At 44.0% G+C, this 12,236-nt stretch overlaps 1 protein-coding gene across 1 annotated transcript in view; it reads right to left on the reverse strand.

The window, feature by feature from the left end:
• Positions 1–12,236, reverse strand: part of TYRO3 (TYRO3 protein tyrosine kinase) — a 42,088-nt gene that overhangs the window by 16,177 nt on the left and 13,675 nt on the right. Inside the window, exons 6-9 of the mRNA XM_059819421.1 lie at positions 8,255–8,370; positions 5,168–5,345; positions 4,537–4,679; positions 3,070–3,214 (exon numbers count right to left, since the gene is read on the reverse strand). Of these exons, the coding sequence (XP_059675404.1) occupies positions 3,070–3,214; positions 4,537–4,679; positions 5,168–5,345; positions 8,255–8,370 (582 nt within the window). The remainder of the gene's footprint in view (positions 1–3,069; positions 3,215–4,536; positions 4,680–5,167; positions 5,346–8,254; positions 8,371–12,236) is intronic.

Genomic DNA, 12,236 nt, shown 5'->3' on the forward strand with positions numbered 1-12,236 from the left:
GACATCCTTACTGGCAGAGTCCTGGCGGGCAAAAGGCTTCTAAGGCTTGATTGCTAGTTACATTGTCTAGCCTTATCATCCAAGTTTTTAAAGAAGCCATGTTAGTCTAACAAACACAGAGAGCTTAAGGAAACAGAATTCTGGACCACTGAGGAAGCAGACTAGTACTTCTCCACTTGAAACAAATTATCAGAGCTTTAGCACCTATTTTCCAGCATCTTATCTCCTTCAGTGACTCACGTATTCTTTTCCCACCCAGAAGGCTTTATAGACTCTTGGTTTTATGATACTCCCCCTTGCTGCACCTTTTGACCCAGACTTCAAGGCTGCTTATGAGGAAAGAGAGGGATCAGAAACAGAAGTAGAATGAAAATACAATGAAAGGTAACTCCAACCCTCTCCACAATTCCCAAGCCAATCACTTGGGCTGTTTCTGCCAAACAATCACAGTAGAAACAATTAACAACACTGATGTAAAAGGTCTTTTCTGATAGTTAATGATAAGGTTTCCTTCCCCCTATGGTGAGACAAACCTCTCTTGGCCTGTTTCTCTAGTCTCTGTCTGCTAGCTGGCCTGGTGAGAGAGCAGGGATTCAGGTCACCTTCCAGGGGGTCCCTCCAAAAGGAAGATGGATGAAAACAAAACAAAACAAAATTATTCTTCTGGTTTCTAAACTGCTAGGAATCAGGAGCCCATCCCACAGTTTATAGCAAATGTGTCAGAAATAGAAATGAATGTTGAAATTCACTGCTTCTCCTCCTCTGCCCCACAGATCATTGCTTCCCACTCGTGCCACTGAACTAGAGGGGATGGCTGCAGCCCAAGTAAAAAACGAGTTGCCTCTCCTCCCTCAACTCTGTCTCTCTCCTATCTCCTGCACCCCCCTGTTCCAACAGCATATGCCTTAAGACTGCACAAGGGAGAGAGAAGACGGTATTATTAGATGAGTTTAAATGAGTATTTAGGAGCCCTTTGATGATGACAGAATCTCTTTTATTTCTGTAGCAGGTTTTATATCACAAAGGTGTGCAAAGAACATAATCCAAGAGTCTTCTGCATACAATCATGAAGATTACAGATAAGGAAAAAGCTATTAGACCATTCTGGTCCCCTCTCCGCAAGGAAAAAGAAAGGTTTCTACTGAGAATGTTTCTGAAAATATTAAAACAATCTTTGTTAATAGCACACAAGATCTCTGCATAAGCAGGGTGGAACTCCAACCAGCTTTGCTGTGATGACAAATACAACTTAAAGTTTATACAAGCTTAGTCATCCTTACTGCTGCACTGGGAGCTGGTCAGAAACCACCCCTGGCATTTCTCACATAAAGCAACCCGTGCCAGTTTGCTATTTTAGGAAAGGAAGCAACTTATATTTTCTATCAGGCCTGAAACAAAACTGCAGTCTTTCCGCAGCTCTGCTCCTTAAGGCCTGTCAGTGTTTCCACAGTGATCCTTTCTTTCCAGCCTGTTATGCTTGTGAAGAAATATATGTGCTTTCAGACAGCGTTTGGCCAGAACAAGCACCACTCCTGATGCTACTTCTTTTTGAAGTGGTTTGTAAATAAAAGCAAGCAAACGTATTGTGCTTTCAGGATCATTCCATTCCAGCTCCCTGTAAAATGCAAACCCTATACATTCCCTGGGGCTTCTTGCCAGTGCTGGCCATTTTCCAAAGGGATCTTCCAGTCCTTTGAGGTACTTTTCTGTGTTTGGGTGCCACAGAAAATACCTGAGCAAAAAGCAGGAGAAAAAAAATTGATGGAGCTGATGCCCAGCTTCTAGAAGAGTCAGCTCTGGACCTCTACACACCTTCATTCTGCTTTAAAAAATTGGAGGGCTTTGATCCCACAGTGACCGTGTGCTAACACATAACCGTCAGTACTGACTTCATCACAGGAACCGGGTTGCCAAAAGGCCTTTCTGAGTAACATGCACACTAAAACCAGCATTAGATGAACTACTACAAGTAAGGCTACAGTTCTCTCCTGGTTACTCTGCCCCTATCTCCCACCACCTGCTTGCCTGTGAGCCCCACTCTAGGTTGCCCCTGCCATCTCTAAGCGTGGAGGGATCAGGAGGAATCAACGTCCATGCAATTTCTCAACAGGCACATGGAGAGGGAAGCAAGCAGCGGCAGGTGGGTCAGCATCAGAGATTAGAGATTGCTGTCTTGTCCTGCCACAGGCGCTGGGAACAAAACCTCAGGAGACTGCGGGATTTTTGCATGATTGCACCTCGCTGACTTCTTATTACCAATACATACTTCTATTTGGAACGTCTTCCTCTTAGTTGTTTTACAGTTTGCTTCACAAGCAGCATTCTTCTCTCCCTTCTACCCATCTCCCCGTATAACATCCTGCCCTTCTCCATAGCCTCACTCCCATTTCACGTTCACTGTGAAATACAAGCAGCAAGCAAACCAGCACAGAAGAACCTAAGTGCCCTTTTATCACTAGGAATGCACTGCACACATGCATGGTCTTTGCTCCCAACAAATGTTTCCGCGTGGTCCAGATTGCATGGTACAGCTTCTATACCATCATCTCCCTCTTCTACCAGTAGCTCAGCTTTTCCATGGAGAGAGCTAAACTGGTTTAATACAAACACATTCAGTAAAACCATTACAAAACTCCATGTGGCCATGGTTTAAATCAGTCTCAACTGAAACTAGTCAGGAATGGCTTCAAATTAAATCAAAGAAGAGAACCTATGCTAGAGGACTTTTCTGTCACATTTATTCTTGTAAATGTGTGTGGCTTAAGCCTAAATGAAGGATTTCAAACCTTCATTTGTACCTTTTCTATTGTGTCTCCCCTTGCCCTGCTCTGCACTAAGCACAGCAAAAGCCCGTTAAAGATGACACAGTAGTGTCCAGAAGCTCTTTTGTTTATATCAGCTCTTTAAATATTATTTAATTTCTACTCTGTTTGATGAAGTGTCCTGTTTTATAAAGCCATGTGGCTCAGTCAGCTGTAAGCACTGCAAGGAGAAGGGTCAGAGAAAACCAGCAGTTGCAGCGCTTCTGACTTTTTTCCCCGAAGTGAAGGGAAGGCAGTGGACACTCACCCATGACCTCTTGGGCTTCAAGCAGGAAGAGGTCACTCCAGGGCCCGCATCCTGCAGAGTTCAGCACACACACCCTGATGATCAGGTCTTTGAGAGGATTCCATGTTGTGAGATTAGCTTTTGTATCCTGTACGATCATCTCCCCCTGAGAGCAAATAGCAACAAACCGTAAGCTATCTTAAAAGGAATCTAGTCTAAAACTTCACCTTTAAAAATAAACCAAAACGTTACTGTGTACTTCATTGGTGCTATAACAAGGGTTGGGAGTTCTGACTCCTGGGTCCTAGTCTCAGTTTTGCCACTAACTTGGGCTGTCATCTTGGGTTTCTCTTCTCAAAAATTGCTAACAGTTTCCCAGGGCATAGAGAAGCTATGAGGTTTAATGATTTCTTCCTTTGAGGTCCTTCCATGAAAGTTGCTATAGAAATGGTTTTTTTTCTGCTATTAAAAGATACACCTCCTTCTTGTGGTTTAAACACAAAGATGCACTAACATACTGCAAAGCATCTGACAGTTGTAATCCAAGGGAGGAGTCTGTCTGTTCTAACTTGTTGACCAAATCCCAAATGGCTTCTGAATTTCATGGCCAATTTTCACTTAGGATGGCAAGGCCAACGTATTTTCAGTAATTTTGTGGACCTTCTTCATACACATCATTTGCAGTAAACCCATGAAGATTTGGCTGCCACCACTGACACAATGTAAATTCAATGGGAACTCAAAATATTGTCATTCAAAGTCAATGACGCTGACCTAGTATGAAATGGGTCATGCAAAAAAGGAAATAAGTCTCTTTTCCGTCTAGCTGTCTATTATTACAGGCTTGTTCATCATTAATAAGCACTGCCTAAATACATACTAAGAAGCGAGAAACCATAAGAAATGCTGTGAACTTCAAAGGCAGATAGGTACCTAGGAAAGGTCAATGCTGAAGAACAAATGAAAGGCCTTCTACCCTGACAAGGTCCTTTCAACTCCCTACATATTGTAAATGAAATAAAAGAATCCGCAACCTTCTTTCTGTGCTTTACAGTATAACTCATTCACTTGTTAAATACACTTTACTGCTAGGATTTGGAAAGCCAAGTCTCAGTCACAGCAGACCGAAAGCCCAGATCCTGCACTGTCTGAGCTGCCTTTGGGACGACACTAGAAAGAGACACAAACTGAATTCTCTCTATGTTGTCCTTGTTGTACAAGGAACAGCAGAGAACTGGTCTGTCTGCAGATGAACATTCAAGTGAAGGAATTCTGAAGATGCCAGGAAGGGAGAAATGGGCCTAAATCTTGAGGCCAAATACTGAGGATTTGTTGCAAATCAGAATAGATCCATTTACACAAAAGCAATGCCAGCAATCTAGTCCCCTGGTATGGATAAGAGATGAGGGACCCTAATGCCTAGAAAATTTAATATGAACATTCTCCAACTCTGTGTCCAATGGCCCAGCTCCCCTCTCGATCTGTTACCTGAGTTACATTATCCTGAATCCACTCCAGCCTGTATCCCAGGACATTTTCTTTCAGCACATCTGGAGCCACATCTTCCCACTCCAAAATCAGACCAGGATCTCTTTGGATAACGTGGATATTTTGTGGGGTGCTGCTTGGAGCTGAAAGCAGAGGACAGAACACAGTAACTCTGCAGGAAAATAAGGCACTATCCACACTGAAAATGGCTGAACAGACAGTTTCACCATCTTCCCTGGGATCAGCCAGAAAAGAGAGTGTGAGGGGAGAGAACAACTTCTGTAAGCCACCAGCACTACGTTTGCCTCAAGTGGAGAAGATAAGGTTGGTCAGCGTCTCTCGTTTCTTTCCAAGACCCCAAGAATCTCGGAGAAAGTGGGACATATGCCCAGCATGCAGAAGCCCCGTGGCTCAATCAGCTTGTGTATCATGCATCATTGCTGTTAACCACATGTGACTGCATATTACTGTTTTATGTTAGGTGTTAGGAGACCCTTAGAGTGGACAAGCAATCTGACAGTATAACGTCTCCTGCATTTCAGAATTAGCAAGGAGCAGTTCAATGAAGTTTATCATCGTCTCTTTTTCAGATTCAGAACTGCTTTCCTGTTCTTGTCTGCTATGCGCTTACCAAGCTCCAGGGTCTGGAAATAAACTCTGTCGGTGAAAGGGGAGCTGCCCATCTCATTGCTGCACTGCACACGAACACTGTAGTTGGTGGAATGCTTCAGGCCTTGCACGCCATAGGCGAAGGGTGGCACTGGGGTGACTTCAGTGGAGACCTCCTGGCCGTCTGGTGACTCAGCTACCTGTGCCAAGAGTGAAACGGAGAAGACTGTTACCAAAAGCCATATGAGTAACAGGTCCATACGGATAAGAATCCATTTCATGGTTACTTTAGGAATGTGTAAGAATAGATACGGTACCAGTGGTGTTTAAAATACTGAACAGGGGGTTGTCAAACTAAGAATCGTGAGCCATGCCTTTATTTGGTTTAAGTGACATCACTCTCCTAACTCTGGCAGTACAACAATTTTCCACCAGCTGAAAATTTAGTTCCATATTTTAAAACATTTCCTTACCTATGTTACAAATTCTACAGTTGATTATTATTTCCTTTAAAGAAAACAAAATGTGCTTGTTGCTTTGAGTGCTAGCTGCTGGCTTCTGATGCTTGCCTAAATTCGGGCAACGAAAATTGGTATTGGTAGATCAACTTCCCTGTTGCCTAGGGTCACCTTTTCCTCAACTCCTTTGTCAGAAGTTTGTATATTTTCAGTTTTGTAGTGGATTAAAGACATGGTAGACACTGGTGGCTTGGTTCAACTAAACAGTTTCAAATTAAACTGAAAAGAAACTTTTTAACACTCCTGCAACCCTTCTTTTTTTCTTTTTTTTTTTTTTTAACCTGAGCTTTTAAGCAACATGAATGTTAATTTAAATCTGGTATCACTGTGTGCTTTTAATGCACAGACAGGTTCAATGTTCCTGCTTTCGTACTGGCAATACCAGAAATCACTGCATAGCTCCCAGGCTCAGCCTAAAGCTACGAGTAAAAGCAAGGTGTACTGACAAAAGTGAAACACTCACGTGGACTTTATAGTCTTTATATAGCAGTCTTTATCCCTTTCTCCCTGCCCTTCTGCTCATTCTCATGCACACTTTCGGCCCAGTGATTTATTTGGCTAATAAAAAGGAAGAATCTCAAGTTTCTTTAATAAAAAAACATATTGTTGTCATTATCAGTGTCATCCAAAGCAGGGAAAAAACAAGCAGACTTTTGTGTAAAACCCCATCAGTTTGATGATGTGTTTCTGTTCAACAGTCTGAAGAGTCAGTGCTCTTACATCTGCTCCCTTTACACCCTGGAACATGGCTTGTGTTAACAGTCAGTAAACACGGCCATTCCCTACCCTGTCCCCAGATGCAATCTGCCTGTCTGAACACGGTGCTCTTGGGGCACCCGCTGCAATTCCCGAGTGCCAGAAAACCACAGCCAAGTTTCAACCCCCCTTCTCTTTCTGGGAGGCTCCGAGCAGAAGTGCAATCGTGGGGAGCCAGGAGCACGTGCATTTTCACAGGGAAATGTGGGTCAGTGTTTCTCACAAAATCTCTCAGTGTGGGAGACAGCGGAAGCATGGCTTTCTGTCAGTGGAGGGTTATTGCCAAGTTACCCTGCTCCCAGATCCAAACGCAGGAACTTCGTCCTCCCCAAACAGAACATAAAAGGCTTAAAAAAGGGGTGAGAGACTGCTGAGTGGACAGAAACGGAGCTGCTCTGATTCAGCCTCTTTTCCACATGTCCCCCCACCCCCCCACCTCTGCCCCTGCCAAAAGTGAGAGGGGGAACTCAAAACCCAGGGTGATTAGCATTGCAGCATGCAAGCCAGACAGAATAGGCTGTTCCAACTGGAGATAACTCGCATTGTAAAACAGAGGAAGAAAACCATTTTCAACTGCGAACAAGAACAGAAGCAGCAACAAAACCCAGAGACTGGAGCCAGCTATATTCAGGCATTCCTTCTGCCAGTGAGTTAAAACAAGATGATGGTTTCTTTTACTTATGAATGGGAATAAATATCAGAGCGTGAAATCTCTGGTTTCCTCCCCAAATAAAAAGAGGACTGCAAGTAAATTAGCTAGGCTGCTTCCAGCACACCTTGTGTTTATAATCCTCCTCTACATAGGTGGCAACAGGCCATAGAAATTCCACTCCAGCTCACATTGCTGCTGTAATCAGGTAGGGAAAGCATAGGGGCCCAGTATTCACACCTGGCAGATAAATCCATGGGGAATGTGCCTAGCTGTGTTTGCACAGCCTGCTTCAGAAATCACCATTTCTTTTTGACACTCGCTTACCAGCTGGTTGATCTGATTTTACAGTTAAGTGTGTAACGCTAGAAACTAACTCTGCCTGAAGTTGGACACCTACCATTGTTCCCAGGAACCTAAAGAAGCAGTCCAATTTTTCAGAGATGTTGAGCACTCAGCACCCAGTAGAATTAAAGGATATTATCACCCTTGATTTTCTGGGCAGAATTGGTCTTTGACAATGGAAAACCAAACAAGATTTAGAGGCAGGGCTTAAGATTACTCTGAAACATGCAAATAGGCCCGACTTTGTATCAAAAAGCCCAATCTGTCTCCTGCCTCTATCATTCCCACCTTTTCTGTACCACATCCTATACTTTGCAAGCTCCTCATCCCTTGGGCTCATCGGTATGTCCAGATCCTAGCATGTCCTCTGGCACCGCAAAGCACAGGGCTGAGCTGGCATGGGAGTCACAGGCCACTGACTGCACTGCAACAAGTTACCGCGGGGCAGCTGCTCCGTGCTAGCAGGACGCGCGAGCGCCCTGCCGCTACTCAAGGGCACTTCCCATAGAGTGGTATGTGCTTCATACGTGCTGCAGTGTAATACTCTGCATGGAGTAGCTGCCATGGAGCAACTGATGCGATAACCTGCCGGGAGGGAGAATGGGGCCGGTCTCAAATTCTCAGCTGGACACTTCATGCTCAAAACTTCATCCCCTGCTCTTTAGCACCTATATATACACCCTGAGATGCATCCTGTTAAGTTTCCATGTTTTAAAACTGTGGAATAAGAATTCAAACACTGCTACAAAGCAGTTAGAACAAAAGACGGCCCAAGCAATGCCACAGCCCAGGGGAGTCCCATTCTTCATGCAGGGCAGGGGACAATCCAGAGGGGCCATACCTGAAGAGTGCAAGAATGGAGGGGTGCGCGGCCATCAAATCCTGGCACCCAGACCACACTGGCATTGCTGCTGGTGACTTGGCTTACAGTTACATTGAGAGGCGGGAGAGGCATGGCTATAAAGGAAACAAAGAGACCTTTCAGCGTACACAGAACTGAGCAGGTATTCACATGAAAATGGCAGAGGCTTGAGGCTAGAAATTATGCAATGAAATCGCTAACAGACATGGTACAATATTGCATCTTTAGAGAGTGTCCCTGACTGTTGTGAATTTAACTATTACTTTAACATTGAACAAACTATTGGCATCCATTCTTTAATAGTCCAGCATACTTGCTTGATGCATACAGGCAGCAGTTGATCTCTTTGATAGCAATGCCAGCATGTGATGTTTACACCTTCGCTACTCAGCCCTCTTCCCTGCCCCCTCCATTGCAATGCATGACCCAGCCCTGCGCACACAATTGCCTGTGGGCCTACATTGTGAACCAAATCAGGGCATTAAAATCCCTGCTTCTCAGTCCAGCCCCCGAAACCAGCTCTGCCAGCACCAGTCCAAGGGTGGTTTGCTGCAGTGACCCCAATACCCTGCAGCTGGATTTGCAGCAGACCGCTTCGTAGTATGAAAGCGCTGCCTTCAGGTGCCCATTACAAACTCTTCTTGAAACACCCTGGGACGGAGCCTGGACTGAAAACTGTGCCTCCTTTAGGCTTGGGATGAATAAACTCAGAAAGCCCTCTGTTTTATAGAGGGGCAATTCGAGGCAAAGGGAGTGCCTGTTACATAGCTGATACCACACTAGAAATTAAGGGCAGGGCCAGGAAGAAAACCAGGATCCCCAGACTGGCCATTTAAGCAGATATTTGTGCTTCCTACCACTGCACAGCACCAGGGCGCTGCCCGTCTGCTCTCGCTCTGACCAGACACCTCCATCACTGCAGGAGCCTCTAGTATGTTGTTGCATTAACCTGAGCTCTTTGGCTTCTTCTGAGGATCCTCAATGCTTCCCTTTGCCTTCTCTTTTCTTCCCACTGTAATTCCACATGGTTACTTTCTATTCTTCCCAATATATCCCTCACCATCTCTTTTTCACTCCTGAGTCTTTGTTTTCATTAAGGCACCTCACTCCTGAAAAAATTACCAGCTTCATGAATACTAGCCTCTCCCCTGACCTTTTGCTCATTTTAAAAAATCTTACGCTACTGCCACAAGTAATACTTTTCCTGCAGCACCTCAACAAATTGTACCCTCAGGAGTCCTCTTTCACAAAGCAAATGGTCCTCAGGATAGGGCTCTGTCTGCAGACTCAATTTTCTACCTCTGCTGAGCTGTATCCAGTGGAAAAGTAATTGCAAACCAGGATTGCTCCAGCTGCATCTTCTACTCTGCCAGAGAGCACCTTTGTCTCTCGCTGCGCTGAGGACAACCACAATACTGCCTTCAGCATATCCACAGGGCCATCTTGCAGGAGAAAGGAATAGACCAAAGCCCCCTCTCCCAGGTCTCTAGAGGGCCTAGAGGAGAGGATGGGGCAGGGAACAGACGGTGCCATAGATTAACCCTATAAAGCCTTTGTTGTCTGGTTAACTAGTTACTAGGACCCGGGGCAGGGGCTGCCACCTAGATAAGAACAGTGTGCGCGGGTGGGAGGTGAGGCAGCAGAGCACGGGGCTGGGATGGAAGGTGGGCAATGAGTTCTTTGCCTTTCAGTGAAAGGTCTTTGTGAGTTAACTTACTTTTCTGTGTCTTGGTTTCTTTCCCTTTTGACGTCAGGTATTCAGGTTTGTAAGCTCTTTGAGGGAAAAAAGCTTCCTTTCACTGCTGACTTGGATATCATTGAAACATTGCCCTTACCTCAAGCTGTTTGTAAACACATGTAACTTTTGGGTTTAGCAACATGTCATTTTCAACACTGGGTGGCAGGCCCAAAGGAGGTACGGGCTACACCACCAGTGAGACTAATCAACTGCTAACACATCCACTCCGTAACGGAGACAGCCACTGAAGAGGGTCAGCTTGCTAGCACCTTCCTCTAACTGCAATTTGTAGAAGGGACAGCTACATTTCCCCATCATCCGTTGGGAAAAAAAACTCTGGGTGGCTGTTTCCTCTTGTGCTCTGAAACACGGGATACGACCCTAAAAGTCTTAGCCGCACAAATGAAGGAGAGCAAAGCCAGTCTGAAAACAGGACCTTGAGTGTTAACATAATGAGAGTTAACTTCCTCTGTGCTTGTAGAGTGGCTGGAACAATGGGGCTTTGTACACGGCTGGGGACTGTGGGCTACAATAACAGTAATTTTCTGCTTGGAGTATGCCCAGCACATTGTGGGCACTACAGAGAATAGGTAATGAACAACAACAGCAGCAAATAGGAAGAAACGTTAAACAGTTTGTAAATCTACTAGCAAAAATATTTGCCTCTGGAAACAAAGAAACAAATTGTTTAATAAATTGTAGAAAGACTTGAGAGTCCTCGTTAGCAGATGGATCTCTGTAACAGAAAGCGGACCTGATCATGCATATACGGACAGCTACTCCCAAGAGTTATTTCATTGATGTCTACGTGTTCATAGGCTCAAGGACTAAATAAACATTATCTAGGCCTGCTCCTGTGCCTGCTGATGTCCTTGTTAGGAGCTTTGCTTTAATTTTAACAGGGGCTATAGTAGGTCTTCAAAACTTCTGCTCTTTAGAAGAACCTCATCACTTCCCTAAGCTTATAACTACTCTTTTAGACATATCTTTGAGGTATTACAGTTAGAACTTTTACAACTACAGCACTGGACTTGCTATTTAAAACCTGGTTTTTATCTCTAGGATGTGCCACATACTGGTGCAACACTTGCCGAATCACTTAAGCTTGCTCTTCCTCAGCTCTAAAAAGTGTGTGTGTGCACGCACAAGTGTGTGATGGTGATACATCCCTCCCAAATAGGTTCTGTGGATTCATTAGCTGATGATTGACCTCTACGGAGCACTTTTGGCTAAATGTAATTGCTGGGAAATGCGAGAATTCTGAGGTCTTTACCCCTTCATCTTATTAATGGTTAAAAATCATAAAAAAAAAAATCTGTGTTAACATTAAAAAACGAAAAGAGCTTGTTTATGCTAAATGTTATTTCAAATTACAGCTTGATGAGATTTTTTTAAAGCATAATAGCTTTGCGAACTAAATTCTATCCCAGGATAAAAATATCCATAGAAGATATATTCCACAATAACTAATTCCCCTGTGTAGACAAGCCTTTAAGGCAACAACTCCAAACATTTTTAAATTAAGTTATAAATCTTACTAGTCCAGCATACTGCATTCTTGGCATAGCAGTAACCACAATGTCCTGAAGAAAAATACACTGTAAGAGTGGTAGATCTACAGCTGCATTTTAAGCTATCGTTAAATGAATATTAGCTTATACAACTGTGAGTTCCAATACAGACATAAATGCCTGCTCTTACTCACACGGAGCAATAAGCTACCACTTGGAACAAATGATTTTTGTGACATGCCTCTCCTGGAACTGATAATCGTATCATTTAATATGCATTAAAGCATGACTGAAAATTCAAATGCAGAAGCATCTCAACGTGAAGAGGAGGGGAAGAGCTGATTGCTCTGATTATCCCCATTTCAGTCACGTGGAGGAACAGAGGAAACGTGACATCAACTTAGGGACTTCCAAATGGCAACTGGTCATGCAAAGGCTAGAAACTACTCATGTTGAATGAGTTTTTAAAGAGCAAAGAATTAAAAAAATAAAATCCATAAAAACAGTGTGGATGAGCAGACTTTACTGGCCACTGGTGAGCGCTTTCCTTGTCTTTTTTCTGCATCTAATGTGATGCCAATAGAAGCAAGCAGAAGTAATGGCCTCTTTAGCTCTAACAAGACACATCTATCTCCAGGAAGGAAAGATTTCCCCAGCTACAGATTTATATCCAGCTTCATCTCTCACAAACAATTTGATGGCTCTGGCTCTC

The sequence above is a fragment of the Gavia stellata genome, chromosome 7 (assembly GCF_030936135.1).
Source record: "Gavia stellata isolate bGavSte3 chromosome 7, bGavSte3.hap2, whole genome shotgun sequence".
Taxonomy (NCBI): domain Eukaryota; kingdom Metazoa; phylum Chordata; class Aves; order Gaviiformes; family Gaviidae; genus Gavia; species Gavia stellata.